The following is a 22,906-nucleotide window of genomic DNA, read 5'->3' as shown; positions in this document are numbered from 1 at the left end:
TATCTCAAGATTCCACTTGATCAGTCAGTCCTCTGTCACAGTTGGGTTGGTTTAAACCTGAATTCATATATGATATTGTACAAATAGAGTGTATGTGTAGGGAAAGGCATACATTCCGTGGCAAATCAGTGAAGTTTCTCTGCATGTCTTTTACCACCAAGTACAATTCTGTAGCTACTTTTTGCATTTCCATTTCTGTTCTACTTTCTAGGAATATATTTACTCCATGAGACCCTTCCTAACTACCATTTAACTTTTGCTTTCCATTTGATGTTGTAGGTTTTATTTTTTTGTCAGTTTCTTTGCATCATACTGACCTCTGGCACTGGAAACAGTAAGAGGTATGAGACATAGTTCCTGCTTTTAAGAAACTTTGGTATGGTTGGAATAGCAGAAAGATGCCCCGCTGTGCTGTGTACAGGGATGGAGATATGTAAAGAATATTAGGAAGCACCTGAAATTGCTTTTATCTATTCTGGATGAGGTAGGAAAGACTGAGCTGTCTTAAAAGAGAGTAGAAATTAGATGCAAAGGCGAGACCAGGTCAGACATTCCACATGAGCACCTTAGAAGTAGAATCCTTCACCAACTACCCAGGGGCTGGTTGCTAAGGGGTAATATAATACCTAGTCTGAAATGCTTATCTAACATTTCCCTACTCTGTTTGCTGAGGGACTAGCCACATTTTTCTACTTCTCTCCCATAAATGTGAAGAAAATTTTCAGTGATGTCAGATATGTGGGGAAAGCACTGAGGAGCTAAGTAATCTATTGCTTGGTTAGTACATCAGAAGATCATGTTAACAACTGGGGCTAGGGGTAATTATACCCCAATTAGATAGTCTAAATTATATCACTTTAGAGTGCCTAGGTGGCTCAGTTGGTTAAGCATCTGCCTTCAGTTCAGGTCATGATCCCAGGGTTCTGGGATCAAGCCCCCGGTTGGGCTCTCTGCTCCACAGGCAATCTGCTTCTCCCTCTTCCTCTGCCCCCACACTTATGCTCTCTCTTTCTCTGTATCTTTCAAATAAATAAAATCTTCTTAAAAATTATATTGCTTTATTTTAATGAGAAACAGAATAGTTTTTTACAAAAAGTGAAAGAAGATGGTGCATTCACCTCTTTTCTCCTTTACTCCATGACATAAGATTAGGTTGTGTTTATAAAGTAAATTAACTGATGTTATAATTTTTTTTTCAGATACAGAGCAAGTAGAGAAAAGAAACATCTAAGTTTCATATTATTCATATGAGGCAGATCCTTTGAGTGTTAGAATTAAAGCTAGTTGATTGATACCGTGTGATTTGAGGTTTGAGCCAGCAGTAGTCACTTCTGCAGGAATGCTGACACTGACCCTCTCCAAGAGAGGTATTTCAGTCTCAAATTCATGCCACAGAAACCTAAAACATGTAAACCCCCAAACTTCATCAGAACAGGGATTTAGGTAAGAATAATAGGTTTTACAATTTCAGTACTTCTTTTTTCACTCATTTAGAATTTGTTTTCATTGTAGAATCCCTCCATACCTTCGCACAGATTTGGAAGATCATTTAGCTGTTTGTTTTCCTTTTTATTTTTTTAAATGGATCCAGGTTTCTTATTCTATAAAATAAGGATGGTTCTTCCTATCAGCCTCACAGGATGACTGTAAGGTTTAAACAAAATATTTGCTTAAGGGGAGATTTCATAATCATAATTTTCCAAAGTTTTGCAGTTAACATTTTTCCTGTAGTTTTGTTAATTTTTTTTTTTTACAAATAACTATACTCATAAGAAATTTACAAAATAGAGTTAGAAAGAAGCAGTTTTTTTTCTTGTTTGTTGATAATCCCACTCTGCAGAGACAGGTAATATTTGACATACGAATAGAAGGTATAAATTTATGATGAACTTTGAATGTAAACTGATATTGTAATTGCTTATATATCAGATTATGGCAAGAATTCTATGCCACTGATTTTTTTTTTTTTAAGAAATTAACTTCTGGACATGATTAGAAAATGCCAGAAATCTGATTCTGGCAAGAAAGAAAGAAGCTTATTTTACTAAGGCATCTACTTAACGTAGCAGCCAGCTCAATTATCATACACTTGTTAAAATACATTTAATGTAAAAATCTTAAGGCAGGGGAGTATGAAAGTGTTGCTGTTAGTGAAAGTTTTTCATTGAAGGCCCTGAGTTATTAATAGTTCACACATTTATTTGAAGTTTCAGAGATTCACAAGGAAGCATGGAAGGCCCATTCATAGCTCTGTTGAGATACTGTGAGTCTGGCCTGTGGGACTGGGTCACACTGGTCATTCACCCTTTCAGTCTCTCACACTGGTCACTCACCCTTCCAGTCTCGTCCTGACACTCCCTGCTCTCCATTGTTCTCTCTCCCTCACTGGATGCGTATTTTATGTGCAAGAATGACATAGTGTCTTTCACAATGGGAGTTCAGCAAATTCTTTAAATATAGCCCTCATAAGCAGAACTCTACTGTACTCAAGTTTGGACAGAAGCAATTTGTTAGGCTCAGTTTATTTAGGCTTGGTAATTATAATGTAATTTCTTTTCTTAGAGTTATCATTCTGCCATCAAATTCTAAACTACAGTGCGTGAAATTCTTTGCCTTGACTGCTTTACTCTCCCTCCATCTTTGTGCTTTGTCCCAACACATGGACAGTATGGACTAATCTTGGTGATACAGAATCTGTTAATGACTTAGTCCACTGACATAGGTCTTTTCTGAAGTCAAAGAAAAATAGTCATTTTCCTTATTCTCACTGATTGGAGATGAGATTACTTTATCTATCAAAAGATACCTCTGAATTCCTCTCAATTATTGTTCTTTATCTGAATCTCGAAGTTAAATGAATTGACCTGACTTATTAAAAATTGAGTGTAGACACTTGCACTATTAATATTTCATCTTTAACACTAAAAAATAAAATTCCCTTAACAAAATAATACGTGCAGGTGATTAAAAGCTAGTCATCTCTTCATTAAAATAGTCCTATGAGACCTCACTCTGACCATATATAAACAGTGTAATTATTGCTTACATTTTAAATAAAACAACTGTCATGTAATTCATATTTGACAAATATTAATGGTCCCTATTACACTCAACTAGAATTACTGGGTGATCTTTTGAAACCAGATCAAAAATATTTGAACTGATATTTTCAAAGTTTTATTTTTTTTTTTAAGTTTAAATTTCTAACTTTTATCACATTTTTATCTACCAGGAGACTTGAAATCAGTTTATTAAAATCATCTTACAGTCTCTAAACTCAATACAGTTTTCTTTTTATTGTTGTAGCAAATTATGGGGGTTTTTTGGTGTGAATTTTGGTTTATGTCCTCATTCAGAAATACGATTATAAGCAAAAGGCAGTGAGAGAATTAACATGGACATATTTTGAAAATCTTGTTTGTGATGTTAAGAGCCAAGATTCTGGATATATTTGGGGCAGAAGTAATTTTTAAAATACACAAAATATAAAAAAGTACACATGGACAGAGATCTGTGGTCTGTATTAACTGTGATATTACATGTTCATTAAGACCTGTACTGCTAAGTGAGTATAAATCCGGAAGAAGTTAATGTAAGTATTTTTAAATGGGTTTGTATTTCTCTGATAAACAGCCCTCTCCTTCTGTTTGTGATCATAGGATAAAAGCTCTGTAAGCTTGTATATGTTCATTTTTACTGCTACATCATGTAGTGTGCTCTTAAGATTGAGATCTCATTCCCCAGGAAGCATTTCTGTCCAAGATTAATTGCCCTTTTAAAATCAGCGTTTGATGTATTCCTTCGGCTATATCCTGGCTTGGTTTAACCCTCTTTGACCTGACCTCACTGACTATTACTGCTGAGGCTGAGTCAAAATCCTTCACCGTGATGTATGCACTTCAGATTTCTGCCTGTGGTTTTTCGTGTCGATGGATTCAATTAGTTGGCGTTTTACTAATGAACATATTAGAGGTTAAAGAATTTGTCAGACAGAACAAAATTGTTCAGACTAGTGGTAGTTCAAAAGCTCATCTCTTCCTTTCTTTAAGACTTTCAGAAGTACTAAGTATTTGTCCAGTTTTATCTTCAGCACCTCACACATTCCAAGATAAGTTGTTTTCTGCTGAATTATACAATATAAATGTGAAACCACAAAGTTAAACACAATGGTTACAGCATTTGGCCTTGGATTTCTACAATTTCATGTTCACAAGTATGAGCTAAAAAGCTAATTAAACTGAAATATTCGGATTAAAGGATACCTTTGAAGATACACCATCCATTTCTGTAGCTTCCTTTTAAATTCAAGATTTCACATATGTAGTATACTTATTGATAGTAAAAATGAAACTCATGCATCTCTCTGGAAACCCAGCTAACCTATTTTTAAGGACATTTAGGTCATATTCCTTATTGAAAATTAACCAAAAAAATAAGAAATAAAATGTAGATCAAGATGGAAGATATGAGCCATTGCTAATAGAAATCTCTGAAAGGCAAATTCCTCACATATTGTCAGTTCTCAAATAATGGTATATTTTTAGATCTATGACAAAGATCCTGGAAGTTTTTTTTTCCCCCCTACCTGAATATTCTCCTCTTTAAAAAAGAAGAACATTACCTAAGTCTACTAGGTAACAGTAGTACAGCAGGGCTCATTTGACTTGTTAGTGATATGCTTTACTAAATATACATGTTGAGAGCAGTGCTAATTTAATTCAGAGGGTTTACAGTGCTTAAGAAATTTTTTAAACTGTCATTCATTCTGTTTGCATAATAATTGAGTCTTTCAGTTCTTGCTGTAGTCTTTTTTGTTGTTGTTGTTTTAGTACATTCATAAAATTCATGTGCCACACTGCATAATAATGAGACTGAGTAATTCAGAGTGTATATTAACATTAGGCCAAATTCTCACAGCCCTTTGCATGCCAATCACATAATTGAATCCATGGTTTTTATATGTCTTTTGATACTGCTAGTACTGAAAGAATTACCTTATTCCCATAACTTTGTATACGGGAAAAGAATTACATTGAGTGTTTACTTTTTGTTACCAAACCATGATCTTTTAAAAACTAGTCTTTTGTCTTCACTTACTCTCTAATATTTTCAAGAGTTTTGTGTTTTTAGGGAGTGAGTCACTAATTTCACTGGGTACGTGCTCTACTTGGATATCCCACTTAATCTCCATGCAACCTTGGAGAATTAGAATTCTTTATCCACAGTATGAGAGGAGGAAACTGAGACCCAGAAGATTAAGTGATTTGCCTAAGAATTCAAAACTAGTGAATTATGCTAATTTGAACTCTGAAAGAAATATTTTGCTGTTTAAGCGTAAAAGACTCATAATAAAACTGTAAGACATATTAGTGATCCTCTATTCTAGAACATGGTTTACAAACTGACCCATAGAGTCAAATTGGGAATTAACTATGGGTTGTTAGTTCACTTAAGTCAGCAAGTACCAGGATTTGGGAGACCAAGATCAACCAAGCTGCCCCACCCTCCTCTGTGTTATATATAATGGGTTTCTGTGTTATATATACTGGGTTTCTGCATAAGATTTTGTTTAAGGAAAAATTCTATACTCTTAATATCATAAGATTTATTCAAGGGAACATTTATCCAAGAGATTGATTTAGAAGGTCTGGAGAGGAGCCCAGCTTGGTTGAGCGTGTGCCTTAGGCTCAGCTCATGATCCCCGGGGGGGGGGGGGGGGGGGTCTCCTGGGATCAAGTCCTGCATCAGGCTCCCCCTAGGGAGCCTGCTTCTCCCTCTGCCTATGTCTCTGCCCCTGTCTTTCATGAATAAATAAATAAAATCTTTAAAAAAATAAAATAAAAATCCCAAATGATTCTGATCCTCAGCCAGACTTGCAAACCATGGATCTACACCAACTTCTTCATTTTACATATAATGAGACCCTCTGAAAGAGATCTGAGGCCTGCTCAGAGTCCTTTATTACCAGAATGGGAATTCACCTTGCCTGCCTCCTGTTTCATCTTTCAGTAGCACCTTGTTAACCAGCAGTGCAGAGTTGGCCCTTGTTCCTTTATTATTTTTTATCTTTTTATTATTTTTAAATTTTCATTTGTTTTTTGGGGGGGGCACACAGAGGGAGAGGTTTCGAGAGAGAATCCCAAGGAGGCTCCACAGCCGCAGCTTGGAGCTTGACACAGGGCTCAGTCTTACGACTCAAATCATGACCTGAGCCGAAACCGAAAGTTGGACACTCAACCAACTTGAGCTGCCCAGGCACCCTATGTCTCACTTATATTATATATATATCATTATTTTACATATACATAAGAAGTTACTGTTGTTTTAAGTTCATAATTTTCATTAATGACTTGTGTGGCGAATGCAGATTTTTTTTGCTTCCACATGTAATTCTAACCGTTCTAATCATACAACCAATATCTGTCTGAATATATTTTTCTTAAAATGTCACAGAACTCTAAAAGTGTTCACTTTTTAGGTACTAGTATTGGGTTTTATTAGGCTGTTGGTGATAATACAAAAGCATATGATACATTTACATTTATAAGTAAGATAAATATAAGACATGAAATTTTATTATATCCTTTGTGTTGATATATGACCTCTTCAGGTTTAATATCTAACTCTTCAAGTGAATTGAATTCCTCCTCTACCTAATGAAAATAGTGTTTCTGCCTTTATTTTCTGTCCTTTTCCTTGCTTTTTAAGCCCAAAGTATTTATTAATGACTATCCTTATTTTTACAAGATGAATTAAAATAATTAGGTTTAAAAATTGCTACGTGGACATTTTACAAAATAATGATGCTTCCTTTTCAAAGCTGTCAAGGTTGAGAAAGGCACAGACTATCCAGATTAAATATGAAATATGAACTATGAAAACTAAATGCAATGTGTGATTCCTGGACTGGATCCCAGATAGGAGAAAGAAAGAATTGGGATAATTGATAAAATTTGAAATGATTACCCCATAGTATTTTGTAATTTTTTTATTTTGATGACTGTATTATAATTATGTTAAAGAATATTAGCAGGTTAACACTGACATTTAGGGGGGAAGGGCTCAATATTTCTAATTTACTCAAATGATTCAGAAAATAATTATATACATACAGAATGATAAAGCATGTGGGACAAAATGTAAGCAGTTGATGAATCTGGGTGAAGGGAAATTCCTTGTACTATTCTTGCAACTTTTCCAGAAGTTTGAAATTATATCAAAATCAGAGTTAGGGGCAGCCCCGGTGGCTCAGCGGTTTAGCGCCGCCTTCAGTCCAGGGCGGGATCCTGGAGACCCGGGATCGAGTCCCACGTTGGGCTCCCTGCATGGAGCCTGCTTCTCCTTCTGCCTCTCTCTCTCTCTCTCTCTCTCTGTCTCTCATGAATAAATAAATACATCTTAAAAAAAAAAAAATCAGAGTTAGCCCCCCAAAGTGCTGTATGAGGGAATTTCATATAGAACTAGTTCACTTGATTACTGTCTCAAATGTTTGCCTACTTTAAAGCATCAAATTACTTTTTTAAAAAATATGAGTGGGTGAGGTGTGGTATAACTTCTTTCTCCTGAGTCATTTGCTTTGTAGTGATGTATTTCTTATTCCCAAGTATTAAATTCTAGATTCCCATTTTGAAACACAAAGACATATTTACCAAAAACATGATTTACTTTAACAATATCATCAAGTGTTTCCTTTCAACTGTTAGAAAAACAAGAAACATCTTGCTAATTCTTTGCTGCTTCGTTTTGTTAATTCTGATATTACCAAAATGTCTAGTCATGCTCTGTTGTTCTTTATGGTAGCATGAGTAGGTAATAGCATATACACTTCTTGGCTTATCTGGAAACATTTTGATTTTTTCTTGATTTAATAACCAAAACAGTTTTATAGGTAGAGCTCATTTACTTAGTAGTACCAGCCATCAGAAACTATTCTCTAGACATTCATTTTGGGAGTGCCTGGGTGGCTCAGTCAGTTAAGCGTCTACCTTCAACTCAGGTCGTGATCCCAGGGTCCTGGAATCCAGTCCCCCATCGGGTTCTCTGCTCCTCAGAGAGCTTGCTTCTCCTTCTTTCCCTGCCTCCCTCTCTCTCTCCCTCTCTCTCTCTCTCTCTCTCTCTCTCTCTCATAAATAAGTAAAATCTTTAAAGATAATAAATAAATAAGCATTCATCCTGGCAATGCCTTCTACCAGCAACAAGATTATCCATGTTCTGAAAACATTTGTTGACAAATTATGAGGTGTCGGGCACCATGCTAGGCACTGGGAATATAGTGATGAATAAGAGGGAAATATAGTTAACAGTTCCAAGGGAACTGCTGTTCCATTCTAAGAATTCCTCTGGTGGCTATAGTGTTAATGGAGGAAGTCCGAAAACAAGAAAGATAAAGGTACACAGATGAAGTATTTGGATAAATGTAGGCAGTGACAAAATTTCTATTTAAAATGTTAAAATATTGTGTTGGGGAATATGACAGTCCTAGGTGCATTTCCATAGTTGTCTTAGTGACACTTTTATGTTACATACTAAAAATGGCCCCAGTTTAAAGCAGGGAATCAGTGCCTATTCAGGTCTCTGATAACGTGATTTATTAGCTTTGTTATAAAAGATATTTGAATAGTGCTTATGTTCTCCACCTATATTGTACAAATCAGACTCCCACTCCCATCAGTCCTTTTTGTAACAAGAGTGATCTTTTGCCTTTCAAACACATTATGCATGAGTGAATTGTATGCCATATTGTATTTGCACTCATGTTTAAATATTGCTCTAGGCACCAGATTTTGGATACCGAGTTGAGACTTGTTTCTTATACTCTATTTCAGAGTATCCAAAGGTAACTCTGGCTTAAGGAAAAATTTTACAGATAAGGAACTCGTACACCACTGCTCTTTCATTCTTTGACTCAGTGCTAAGTAGGAGGAAGATTCTGAGAATATTAAAATATTTCAAAGAAATATACATAAGAATATGAAGAGAAGTATACCGGAAATGTTTTCAAATATTCTAAGAAAGATTTAATGCAGTGAAACCTTGGCAATCTAGAACTTACAGGGAGTGAATCATTCCAGATAGCTGAGGGTTTATCCATTTGAATACCAGCAATTTAAAATATTCTCAGAGTACTAATACCATGCTTTCTATAGTATTCAGTATATTGCTTAATCTTTTATTTATAGATGATTCCCATCCTTATGAAAATTAGTCATTGTATTAGCACAGTGATCACTGCTGTGTATAAAAGTATGTGCCGATACAACAAAGATTGTCAGAAAAATCAAAACAATGAAAGCATTTTTTTAAAAAGGTGAGAAGTATTATGAGGCGATGTCATTTTCCAAAATTGTTTTAAAGAATAGCAGTGATTCAGGGGTTTGTTTTGGGACTTCTGCTTGGTTATGTTTGGGATCAGTAGTATGTTTGTTTGTTTTGTATATTTGGCATGATTTTATTAATTCTTTGTAGTGCTCCTATGTCTTCTCTTACTGTCAGTCTGTTGACTGTCATCTCCCAGGACTTGTGCTGCTTCTAACGGGGAGTTTAAGCATTTCTTTAAAAGGGTCTCGTTTCAGGGGCCAGCCACGTTATTATCACCATACATCATCAGCCCATTTTGCCTGGTCATTAGAGCACTTGGATGAACAGAGCAGAAAGGGGAAAGGATGGTATTACCCTCTCATTCAGTTCCATGAGCCTCCCTGTTTCCCTGTCTCTTGTCTCCAGGAAGCTGAGAGGTTCAGACATTTTATTTTGGAGAGATTAAGAGAGACAAACCAAGAAGTATGCTGGAGGAGTGACACAAAGTTTCTTGAAGGGTTCTGTTTTGTTTTGCTTTCGAAAAAAGGAATTTGGTTTTGCTTTCTTTATTTTCCTATGACAACCAAGGAAATGGTTAGGAGGGAGCTGCTGCTCACTTTACCATAAAAGTTGTCAGTACATCATATCAGAATTCTAGAAGACACACAATTCACCTTAAATCTGTAATAAAATTTGAATTTGAAAAAAAAGTCTGATTTGCAGCACTCTTTTAATTAGTGAATGGGTGTTAACAGAAATCAATCAGTTTTCGTGACTCTAAGACAGGAATTCTGAGTCAGACTCTTAGTTCCTTCTCGTTAAAACTGTTACTGTATGTCTCTAAAACTTTCTGATATGTATTTGAGCAACTTGATTGAAATTAACCTGTAGCTCCCATCTGTTCCATTAAACATCTTCCTAAACACTGATCTTATTCTTGGTGATTTCTAGTCATATTTCTATTTTATATATTTTAAATATGTATTGACCTACTTCATATACCTGTCATATTTAATAACCATATAGTTTTTAATGTGTAACTAAAATAAATTTTGGTCAGTGGGTACATGGGCTGTTTTCTCCACTATAGTTTCATTAACGTCAATCTTAGGTAAGCACAGTAATTAAGAAAGAATGAATACTTTCACATATAGCAACAGAATTTTTATCAGAATTCATTGCAACCCTCAGGTTTCTGTTTTGGGTGATACATATTGCAACATTTGAACTTTCTCCATGTCCACATTTCCTGCTTGGGAGACAGACCAGGTTTAACCTGTTAAAGCTGTTAAACCCATTTACCTCACCACAGATTCTCAAAAGGTATCACAGATTATTTCTCCTTCTGTTTTGACCCTTCCTGATTACTGTTGGATTTCTTTTTTGGAATAGATGGGGAAAAAAAGAATCAAGTGATGATTCATGGAATTGAGCCAATGTTGGAAACACCTCTGCAGTGGCTGAGTGAACATCTGAGCTACCCAGATAATTTTCTTCATATTAGTATCATCCCGCAACCAACAGACTGAAGGATCAACTCTATGCCTGAACGGAATCACCCTTAAACAGGATTTACCAGAGCATGTCACCCTTCTGCTTCAATCAGGTTTGGTGGAGGCAACCTGACCAGAAACACTACTGCAAGCCAAACAGGAAGATGATTCCATGTCAGATAAGGGCACTTGGGCTGGTCTTACTTTGCATCACCACTGCTTTCCTCCACTGCCGTCATTAAACCTCAGCTGCGACATGAAAGGCTTCACAGGACCACTGCAAGTCTTCTGTTTTCTTGTAAAATATAATGAAGCCGAAACCTTTGGCCTAAGAAGAAAATGGAAATATGTGCCACTTGATTTGTATTTCTGATTAACAAATAAACAGGGGTATTTCCTAAGGTGACCATGATTGAACTTGAGCTCGAGGGAGTGGAAACATTGGTTTAATTTTCTAGAGAATTAGACTTAAGAAAGTAAAAGAGAAATTCTGTTATCAATAACTTGGAGTAATTTTTTGTAAAAGATCCAATTACAGTAAACCCATCTTTCCTTAATGAAAATTTCCTATGTTTACAGTCTGTCTATTGGTATGCAAACAATCTTGTAACTTTGATAATGAACAGTTGAGAGATTTTTAAATAAAACCTCTAAATATGTTTTGTCATTTAATAACATACAATTTTGTCACTTTTCCAGTACTTTCTGACTCACATACAGTAGATCACTGTTTTTACTCTGTGTTACCATTCAGGCGGGTCGTCATTGACATGGAGTGGATGGAGGGCATAGGATAACTTGTCTCAGGAGCTGTCATAGAATTTCCTGCTGCCAGTTTTTAAATCTATGTTCTTTACATGATAAAGGTATACGTGTTATCATTTATCTTTGCTGTTTTATCACTGTAAACCTGTCAAATCATAGTATGTTTAAGCATCTGTATAAAGATAATCTTGCATTTTTGGGGGGGGGGGGGGAACGGTCCTTTGCAAGCTAGTGTTTTCCATTGGCTTCAGATCTAATCTTTCACTGTGGCCCCTGGCAGCCAGTCGCTGAAGTCTAAAGATTACCAATCTCCTGACTGTAGTAGCTTTTCTGTGACTTTACCAAAAATATTCAGAGGTTCCTGGAGTCCTCGTTCAGTATAAGGAAATTTTTGCTGCACTTTATTACCGTGCTGCTGGAACTCTACCAGCTAAACGTATTTGTGCATTACGCTGTGTCTTGTGAGCTAGCTTGCTGTCCGTGTGGAATGTCGACCCATTTAAATATGCTACAAAGCATAGTATCACACAATAACAGTCTTAGATTCCATAATAAAAATGAATGTCTTTCCTATAAAAATTGTACGAATGTCGAAGTGAGATCCTTCTAGTGCTCACTGCTTCCTTTTTCCTTTTGTGATTTTTTTCACTGACCAATAATAGTGTATTTCTTCACAGAACAAGATAACGTTAGTCAAAGATGAGATATCTGGAGTGGAATGGATAAGCCTCAATCAAGAGAAACAGGTACCAATATGAGGAAATTCAACCTAATTGGCAAATGTCAATGAAATGAAAAGCGCCATTTTAGTAAAGGCAGAAAAAAAAAATGACAATATTTGAGTTACTTAAGGACAAAAAACCCACTGACTTGTATTTTTTTTCAAAAGAGGTTGATCTGAATATGATTGTTCACATTAAAAGTGTTTATTCGCCTATTCAGTTTGGGGGTTTTCCCCCTTGATGTTTTGACAGACTGAAGTGAGCTTCAGTGAACAAAAGGATCAAAATGCCAGGGAGTGCTAAGCTGTGAAGAAGAAAGTGTGGTAAGAACGGTAAGCCATAGTAGTTTTCCACAGACAAGACTAGTTTGAGGTTTCTGCAGTGGGCTCAAGTGAGCTACTGATCGTTACTTCCAGATTTGAAAGTAAAACTTTATCAAGCCATTGCCCGTTGTTACTTGTCCATTATTACACCAGCATCATAACTGTATTACCCTGCTCTCCTCCCAGGTAAGTCAAGCCCCGATCCCCACAGGAAGAATAAACACAGAAATTCGTGCTGGCTTAAATATCTATTTTTGTTTCTTTTCGTTTGAATATTTAAATTTTATGGTTTATTAAAAAATTAAATAAGATTTTGTGTCTGTCATTATTTCTAGAAGTTGGAAATGAAATTCATATAAAGCAAGTTACCTATTGAGGAAATTATTAAAATTTCCTTAGTCTCATGCTTGTCTGAAAGTTTCTCAAAGCAGTAGAAGATATGAGGGGAAAGGAAGAACATATGAAAGAAAACCAGAGAAGGCCACAAATCTCTATATGCTTGTTTGTAACTCACTCTTGGTAGTGGACCCCCCACACACAAGGAAATAAAAATATGTTTTAAAATTATTAACATTGTTAACTAGGAAGGTATAAATTCAGCCTAAATAAAGTAAATCATTGCTTGTCTGTCATAGTGTTGTCTTTCATTTGGATGGCCTAAGTTCTGACCATGGATGGAATTGAATTGACAGGCATCTTCTGTATCTAGAGGCCCAAAGTAGCCTGCTCGTAATTAAAGAAAGCTGACCTCCCAGTCTGTAGTGTGGTGATGTATAGACCACATCCCAGTTAGTCTAAGGAGGACCCACGAATGCATTTGTCCTGTTCTGTTTATCCCCCGTCCAACTGGAAACCAGATAGGAATTGATCATTTGCTAAAAAAACAATATACAAGATTTGATATTGAATGATAGTGACTTTTAATGGTGAACTTTCTAGCGTGTATTTATTTTTTATAGGCTATATGAGATAACTTTTTCTTTCAATTTTCAGAAACTTGGTTCATGTGGGTCATGCCAAAGAATGAGTCTCACTTTTTATTTATCATACTGTTGATATTTAGGTCTGAGGTAAGTTGGGTTTCCTGTTAGATGTGCTAGCATTGTTGAAATAGAAGTGTAGAATCTTGGCATATGATAGGGAAAAAAATCAAGCGTGATGGTATTTGTAGTCCTATTTATAATCAGTGGGATTCAAAATCCCAGTCAAAATACTTATCTGTCTCTTTTGAGTTCTGTCCTTCTAAGTGTTTTCTAAATATATCCCTTTCCTGGCCTGAAAATATTAAAAATTACCCACAGGGGTCTTGGAGAGAAGAGAAGTATGCCTCTTTTCAAATAATCTGTGATTGACACTTTATAATTTTAAAAATTCATTTACCATGTAGATTTGACAAAAGAATCCTTAAATTCTCTCAAGTGTGAATTACAAGGTTTTTTTGTGGGTTTTTTTGTTTGTTTTGTTTTTAAGATTTATGTATTAGAGAGTATGCTCAAGCACAGCGGGAGGAAGGGGCAAAGGGAGAGAGAAATTTAAGCAGACTCTCCCATTGAGGGTGGATCCTGATGCTGGGCTCCATCTCACCACCCTAAGTCTACAACCTAAGCTGAAACTAAGAGTTGGGTGCTTAACTCACTGTGCCACCCAGGTGCCCTACAAAGTTTGCTTCTTTATACTTCCTAGAAGTAATACTACTGTGGAATCTAGTAAGCATAATACAGTAATCATACAGTGAAAAAGGACTCAGTTTTTAGATCCTTTAAATGTGTTCATTAAGTGTTTAGGTTTTTGAGGACTCAACTATTCTTATTAACTGGGATTGTGTTAGAATAATCCACAATGAGATAAAGAGAACTCTAAAGATTTAGGAATGTCAGTCTGCTTTGATATAACAATTGATTCTTTTGAAAGTGATGAATTTGGGCTTTCCCTCTGTGGCATAGTCACACACACACACACACACACACACACACACACACATATACCCTCCCCACCCCACCCCCCACTTCACAAGGATAAATAAAACACAACCAGGCTGTTTCCTCTTTATTTGCCCTGGTTCTTAGCAGAGTGTCTAGCACATAGTTGATGCTTTGCAAATGTTTAATATAAAAAGAAAAAATTAACTCGGGATAATTTAATGACATTTTAAAATCAGTGTTGTATTTTTCTGCTAAGAATACTCACTATAAAAATAGGAAGAACCTAGTCGTTTAGCAATCAACAAAGTACAGTTGGTTCGGGTTTGCATTACTGTGAAGACTTGCTGACTCAAACCAGCTACTTTCAGTAGGAACCACTGTGGATCAGATCCTTGCGTCAGTCCACATTCATTTTAGTTGCAGTGTAGACCACAGAACATAGCTTCTGTTTCTACATCACTCTAATTTAAGCAGCCCCTAAAGCTAGAGCTATTCTCATCAAGCATCTGGACGTATTTATTAATTTTGACCTTTTCATAAATGAGTAGTTTGTGTCTTGCTTTTGCCTCCAGTCTTCTGAAAATGTAATACATTTTTAGCAAGGGAAACATGTTAGACCTGTGAGCAAGGTAGACTGTTAGAACCTAGAAGAGAAATATATGGGTTTCAGTCTTTTATATTGAGTGAAAGAAGATGTCTACCTGCTTTACAGAGTGTTACTTAGAAAATGCTGATAGCTTTTTGTTGTTGTTCATAACAATTACCATGGTTTATAATAAATATCTGTGTGGAATTTGAGCATGAATTCCGTAAAAGCAGAGACCAGGTCTGTTTGGCTCAGTATCGTATTCCCAAGCCTGAGCAAGACCTGAAACAATGGACTGTACTAAATACTTGTTGAGTAAAAGGAAGAAGCTGTATGCCACATCTCTTTTTTAGAGTCCAAAGCACTTTGACATATTAAAGGCACTGAGAAGTTGTAGGGTTATGAGAGCTATTTGATCCAGCATCTCCTAAACTTTTTCATTATGAGATTTTTTTTCCCACAGTACTACATCATATTGAAAACTAAGTGGAAAATGCTACATTGGATCGTTAGGTCGAAATGACCTAGAGTTTATAACAGAAAGCTTAGTCGTTCTTTTCGGACAACTCCGTTTGAAAGAAGTTCTCACGCATTTGACTCCACAAACAAAATGTTACTAGCCTGTTCATTGCTTCCTCCAAATATGCCCCATTTTGTCAGTATTGCTCTCAAAATTCAGTCAGCAAGTGTATAGTGACTATCTAATACATGCCAAAGTATGTGCAGAGAGAGGATGCAATGGTTTAGAATTCATAATACCAGTATGGGGTGGGTAGTCAGCTGCTCATCCGTGCTGTAGTTTGGCAGGGCACATTCGACTTGGTTTTAGCAAAAGAACTGGGAACCATCAGTTCTCTTTATAGAATGTTCAAATATAAAAGCTGAGATAAGTGGTCAACGGATTGGAGACCTACTTCTCAGTCCTTAGGTGTATAAGTAGGAATCAGAGGTGAATAATTGCTCTCAGAGAGCCACCATAAAGCTAGCCCAAAAAAACCACAGAGCTGAAATGTGGCATTCTAGGAAAATAATCACCAACAGCCCCAACAGGAGTGCATAAGGCATAGCAGAGAAGGCTGGCTCCACGGATAGGTGGTGGCACTAGCGTGTGTGGCAGGCACTTCTGATTTCTAGGGGGCTCCTGTACTTGGGTGGGATGGGATGACTGTCTTTTTGTATTGTCTAGGGGACATTTTCCAAATGACAAGTCATGGTGCTGAAAGCTTATGTCCATTAACTTAAGATGTTGATATTTTTGTTACTCAGAGCTGTTGGCTTTTAGCTTCCTTTTCCAGACATAGTAACTCAGTGATTAACTGTATCTGCTTATGTGCAGGCCTAGGGAAAAATTTCATCCCCTCACTGCTGACCTTTTTCTGGGTATGCCATCCCAACCACACCTCCCTTAAGAATGTGGTCATTCCTAGTGTCCCTATTTCTATAGCTCCTTTTGTCATGGTTTTGAAATGAATGATCATGTAATACAAAATACCAATTTATCCTGCTATCTCTGATCTACTGTGATGATGCTAATATTTCAGTTGTGACAGAGGAAGTTACTGAAGACCTCAGCTGGAGCCAACTTGAGACAAGGGATAGCTGGGGTGTGTGTGTGTGTGATCACATGCATACATACATTCAAAGATCATGTGGACCAAATGAGGTAAAAGTTAAGTTGCTTTTGGACTATACCATGCTTAAAACATTAGAGTAAAAAGAAAAAAAAAAAAAGAAATGCCAGGTAAGTTGAGATTAGCAATAGTCCAACCCAGATGTATGGTAGACATACATCATTCTAGGCAGACCAACGCCCACACATTAGTCTTTAATAAGAGCATTTAGGACATCTCATTAAAACCAATTCTTAATTACTGATTCTGTATTAACTATATTCTCCCAGATTTTATAGAATTCCACATGATTCATCTATTCAAACGTTTATTGAGCAAATAAGGTCGTGGATGTCCTGGGAGGAATCAGACTTGGTCTCTGACCTTCAGGAACCTCTATAAAGAAAAGACAAAAATAACAATAGAATATAACAGTTGGAAATCACAATGAGAAAGGTACAAGTAAAGCACTATGAGACAACAGAGCTGAGAAAACGATTTACTTTAACTAGATGGTATCTTGCATGACCTCTCAGAAGCATTTGGCAGTTGATTACACCTTTATTCTTGAAACACTTTCTTCATTGGACACCACACCCTCCTGGTTTTGTTCCTACCTCAGCCCCTTTTTCAGTTTCCTTCGATGAGTCTTCCTGACCCCTAAATGTTGAAATGTCTCAGGGCTCAGGCTCTGGTCCTCTTTTCTAGCTACACTCAATACATGAACTCATCTCATGGTTTTTGACACCATCCATATGCTATCTCCAATATTAACCTCATGAGCTTAGACTTCACACCCAGCCACCTGTTTGACATCCATTTCAGATGTCAAATTTTATCTGGTCAAAGCAGAACTTCTGACTTTTCCCTCAACCTGTACCTCTCCCACTCTTTCCCATCTTAATAAACACTACTCAGCCCCATAGCTTATGTTTTTACTTCCTCTCTCCTCTTCACATACATATCAACAAGTCCTAATGAATCTACCTTAAAATATAATCCTGAATTTATTTACTTCTTACCACTTCCATGTTAGCACCTAAGTCTGAGCAACTGTTGTCTCACTTGAACTACCACAGAGTCTCCTGTGTGGTCTTGCTGCTTCCATTCTTGCTGTTTCTCAAAAATATAATGACCTCCTTAAAACATGGGTGACATCATGGCCATTCCTTGATCAGAACGTTCCCATGTCTCCCACACAAAATAAATCTAAAATCTTTACCAAATTCTGCTTCATCTGGTCCCTGCTTCTGACCTAATCACTCCACCTTTGCTACTTTATTATGTCTAAACTGGCTTCTTGCCCATTTTGTCCTTTGAATATGCCAGGTTCCTTCCTCTAGAGACTCCACATATATATGGCTATGTAGCTAACAGTTACTGAATGTTTACAGTGTCCCAGGGACTGTTAGAAGCATTAGCGCATTTAATTTCAAAGCTATATGAGATAGTTAACTGATAGTATCCCCATGGAGAAACTGAGGCATGGGACAATTTACATAACTTTACTAACATGAGGTGAGTGATAGAGCCAGGATATAAACCCAGGCAGAATGGGCCCAGGGTCCATTTCCTGTAGGAGCCTTGGCTTGCTTTTGGTCTGACAACAGAATGTAAGCTTCATACCTCTAACAGTACCTGACACATCACAAGGCCTTATTAAATATTAATTGAATGTATAAATTTCTATAACATCTCCATGAGTAGGTTATGAAAACCTTCAATGAAGAAGGCTTTTGACCTGGAGCCTGAAAGGGAGATTCTTTCTTTAAGAAATTGGGACGGGAGGTGCCTGGGTGGCTCAGTCAGTCAAGCATCTGACTCGATTTTGGCTCAGGTCATGAAGTCAGGTTTGTGGGTTCAAGGCCTGCCTCAGGCTCCACCCTCATCAGGAAGTCTGCTTGAGATTCACTCTCTCCCTCTTCCTATGCCCCTCCCCCCTGTGCTAGTGTGCATGTGCATGTTCTCTCTCTAGCCCTCTCTCAAATCTTTAAAAAAAAGAAAAAAAAATTGGGAAGAAAGGGAAAGAAAATGAGTGACATGTGGTAGAGCCACATGATAAAAGCTCAGAGAAAATGGCCAATTAGGCTGGAACCTGTCACTTGCAGGAAAGAGGGAAAGATAGGTTCTCCTCTGCCAAAGTTATAGAAAGCCTAAGGAGATTGATTGGTTGATTGATTGATTGATTGATTGATTGATTTTGCTGTGCAGTTTAGACCCACTGAATATTTTTAGTACTTAGATCATATGTTCAGAGCAACATTTTGAAGTAATGATGCAGGTGGCAGTGTGTAGGGAGGTTTAGAACAAGCCAAGTCTGGGAACTGGTGAGAGAAACCTGCCATGATCAAGTCACTAACATGTCTTGACTCTCACAGTAGCCCCAGAAGTGGAGTTCCCACATCCACTCCTGCCCCTTCAATTCCCTTCTTCATCTGGAAGCTGGAAAGATTATTCAAAACTTTACCTCTGGTCCTGTGGTATTGTGATTTATAATAAACATATGTTTGGGCTTCCTCTGCATTTCCGGCACAGAGCTCCTAAAACCCTTGGACTTTACTAATGACAGCCATAAAGATATCTTTTGTTATATGAAGTGACCACACTTAAGGATGGAGGCTGGTCATCAAGAAAACCAACCATGTGATTAGAGGGTTGGAATTTTCAGCCCTACCTCCCTTATCTTTGAGGGAGGAGAGAGGGGCTAGAGATTGAATCAATTGCCAATCGCCAATGGCTTAATCAGGCCTATGTAATGGAGCCTCCATAAAAACACAAAAGAATGAGATTCGGGGAGCTTCTGGGTTGATAAACACATGGGGCTTGGGGGAGAGACGTATGCCTTCCCACATACCTTGCCCTATACATCTCTTCCATCTGTCTATTCCTGAGTTGTATTTTTTCATAATCAACTGGAATCTAGTTAGTAAAATGTTTTCCTGAGCTCTGTGAGCTGCTTTAGCAAATTAATTGAACTCAGTGAGGAAGGGATCATGGAAAGCTCCCCTCTATAGCTGGTTTGTCAGAAGAACAGATGACAGCCTGAGCTTTGACTAGCACCTGAAGTTGGGGTAAGGGAGCAGTCTTGTGGGGAGAAACCCTTCACCTGTGGAATATGATGCTGTCTGATTCAGTGGAGATAGTGTCAGAATTGAGTGGATTTGTAGGACATCCTATTGGTGGCCAGAGAATTGCTTCTTGGTGCTGTGGGGGGGGGGGGGGGGGCGGGGGGAATAAACAACCTCACCTGAAACCACCACATAGGAATTGGTAATGAGGACCATTTTAGGTCCATTTTCTCCTCTGCTTGAAATCTCTAAATGGTTTCCTATTGTCTTTAGGGTACTCCAAAACCCTTACCAGGATTCAGGCTTTGCAAGATCTGGCTTCTCCCCACTAAATTCCCAGCTCTTCTTCATGAACCAACCATACTATACCTCTTTCAGATTCTGAAAAACATGAAACTCTCTATATTACACACTCTTGCCTCAACTACTACTTCTTCCTGGAATGCCTCTCCTCTCTTATCACTCTTATTTGCTTGCTAATTCATACTTCTCCTTTCTCTCAATTCCTAAAGACTTTCCTCTCCAGCTGACCAATCCTTAACTGGTAGGGTTGCCAGATGTAGCAGATAAAAATACAAGATGCCTGGGGTGCCTGGGTGGCTCAGTCGGTTAAGCATCTGACTTCAGGTCATGATCTCAGGGTCCTGGGGTTGAGCCCCACATTGGGCTCTGTGCTCAGCAAGGAGTCTGCTTTTCCCTCTCCCTCTGCCTCTCCCCCTACTCATGTGCTCTCTCTCTCTCTCAGATAAATAAAAATAAAACCTTTAAAAATACATAAGATACCTAGTTAAAATTGAATTTCAAATAAACTCTTTAGTATCAGTATATCCCATGCAATGTTTGGGGCATAGTTATACTAAAAAGAATTTGCTGTTTACCTGAAATTCAACTTTAATTGGATGTCCTGTATTTTATCTGGTAATCCCATTCCCTAAGCTAGGTTTGATTATACAGTAGTCTCCTTTATCCATGGGATATATTTTCCAAGATCCCCAGTGGATGCCTGAAACTAGATGGTACCAAGCCCTATTGTATGTGATGTTTTTCCTTTATGTACATAGCTATGATAAAGTTTGATTTATAAATTAGGCAAGGAAGAGATTAACAATAATTACAATCAGAACAATTATAAAAATATATAGTAATAACAAGTTATGTGAATGTGGTCTTTCTCCCTCTCTCAAAATATCTTCATATACTGTACTCACCCTTCTTGTTGTGACGATGTGAGATGATAAAATACCTACGTGATGAGATGCAGTGAGGTGAATGATACAGGCATTGTGATGAAGTGTTAGGCTACTATTGACCTTCTGAGGATCAGTCAGAAAGATTATCTGCTTCTGGACCACAGTTGACCACAGCTGGCTGCAATCATGGGAGGTGAAATTCCAATAAGGGATGGATTACTATGCCCTCCCACTGGCTCACTCAATTTTTCTTTGGTATTTATCTCACTTGATTTAATTGCTTCATATGGATGTTACCTAGTGGGCTGTAACTTCAATGAGGACAGGAATATCTGCTTTGTTGCCCAGTGCCTCACACAGTGCAATGGCAGGTCATAGGCTCTCCATAAATATTAAGTGAATGAAAACAATACAAGACTCTTGGAGTTCTAAAGAGGTCAGTGCTGAAGACACCGGGAAATTTGCTGCATGGAAGTGACCTTTGAAGCAGGAGGGGCTTGGAGGGCGAGAACACACAGCAAAGCTATAGGGTTAGAAAGAGAAGAGATGACCTTAGGCTGCTAAATGGAGGGGAATGCCCACGCTCGGGTGGCAAAAGGAGGAAGAAGGCAGGTGCTGGAGACAGTGGTGCTAAAGAAAGAACTCATACACTACAGAGAGATCTAGGGAAGTAACAGAGCCCAGGCCTCTGGATGTGGCCATTAGATACTCGGGGCCTTCAGGAGAACGGAGTCAGCTCTGAGAGCTATCTGGTTGCTCACTGCTCTTGAGAAATTTAGTGATGGGGCTGGGCGGAGGGGGGGGAGCTGTTAGCATGGTGGAGAGAAAATGTGTGTGTGTGTGTGTGTGTGTGTGTGTATTATGCAAGAGGGAGGCCTCTGTGTCCTGGGTAAAAGGCAAGGAAGTAGTGGAGAAGGTGATCATCCTGGTGGAAGGGGTAATAGATGGTCTAGGAAGGCTTGGAGGGAATGGCTTTAGAAAAAAAGGAAAGATGTGTCCATGAGTGAGAGGAGGGTGGGAACAATGACTAGTACAGTCTTTTCTCATCAGTCTGACTCTTGTCTCAAAAAAGTTATATTGTCTTCATTGCTAAAGACTATATAGAGTTCGCTGAAGAATATAAGCTGAATGGGGGCATAGTTGAGGTTTCTTAGTCCAGAGCTTCTCAGACCTTAACAGAATAGTGAGCATCACCTGAGACTCTCATTTAAATGCAGATTGTGATGAGCCTGTGGGACAGCACCCCAGATTCGGCATTTCCAACAAACACCCAAGGGATGCTCTTGCTGCTGCTCTTAGATCTTCCATCCTTGCTCTGTGAAGCTGTTTTTTTCTTTTTTTTTTTTTTATGGCAGCTGAATGTAAATGCTTTACGTTTGGCTTAACCTTGTAGTGAAATCTATGCAAGAGAAATGGAACATCATTTCTCTTGAAGTTAGCTGAAGTGTGATTGAAATACATCTTTTCAAATGCTTTGTAGTTTTTAACTCAGTCTGCTTATGTGTTTCTCAAACATTATTCCCTCAGAACTAAGGAAGGAGTTACCTTTGAATTTGAAACCATATTGCTTTGGAATGTGAGAATATAGAAAATTGCTTAAATGCAGAAAGTGATCTTGGTGAAATATTTATCTAGAGTAAATTATCGATTTATCCAATTCATTGGAGGGATGCATTGTTGATTCAAAGGGAAATCTCCTACAGATGTTCTAGTATGATTCATTACTAATGGTTGAGATTATTTCTAAATGCTTACATTGAACAGAATAATGCCTTTTAACAGGAAACCACTATATAATACAAGTGTGCTATTTACAAAATAACCATATTATTTATTTTTAAAATTCATTCCTACTTTAGAATAAATGAACCATGAGGAACACCACCTTTTTTCAGTCCATTCGTGTACTCCTACCACTTCATGTAAAGCT

At 37.6% G+C, this 22,906-nt stretch overlaps 1 protein-coding gene across 6 annotated transcripts in view; it reads left to right on the top strand.

Moving 5' to 3' along the window:
* ATG5 (autophagy related 5) overlaps positions 1-13,232 on the top strand; it is a 124,903-nt gene extending 111,671 nt beyond the window's left edge. For all 6 annotated transcript variants that reach the window (XM_072738155.1, XM_072738171.1, XM_072738169.1 and 3 more), the window contains one exon: positions 10,690-13,232. In XM_072738155.1, the coding sequence (XP_072594256.1) occupies positions 10,690-10,826 (137 nt within the window). In that variant the 3' untranslated portion in view covers positions 10,827-13,232. The remainder of the gene's footprint in view (positions 1-10,689) is intronic.
* Positions 13,233-22,906: the final 9,674 nt, after the last annotated feature.

This window comes from Vulpes vulpes, chromosome 1 (assembly GCF_048418805.1).
Source record: "Vulpes vulpes isolate BD-2025 chromosome 1, VulVul3, whole genome shotgun sequence".
Lineage (NCBI taxonomy): Eukaryota > Metazoa > Chordata > Mammalia > Carnivora > Canidae > Vulpes > Vulpes vulpes.
This window is presented reverse-complemented; position numbering and strand designations above follow the sequence as displayed.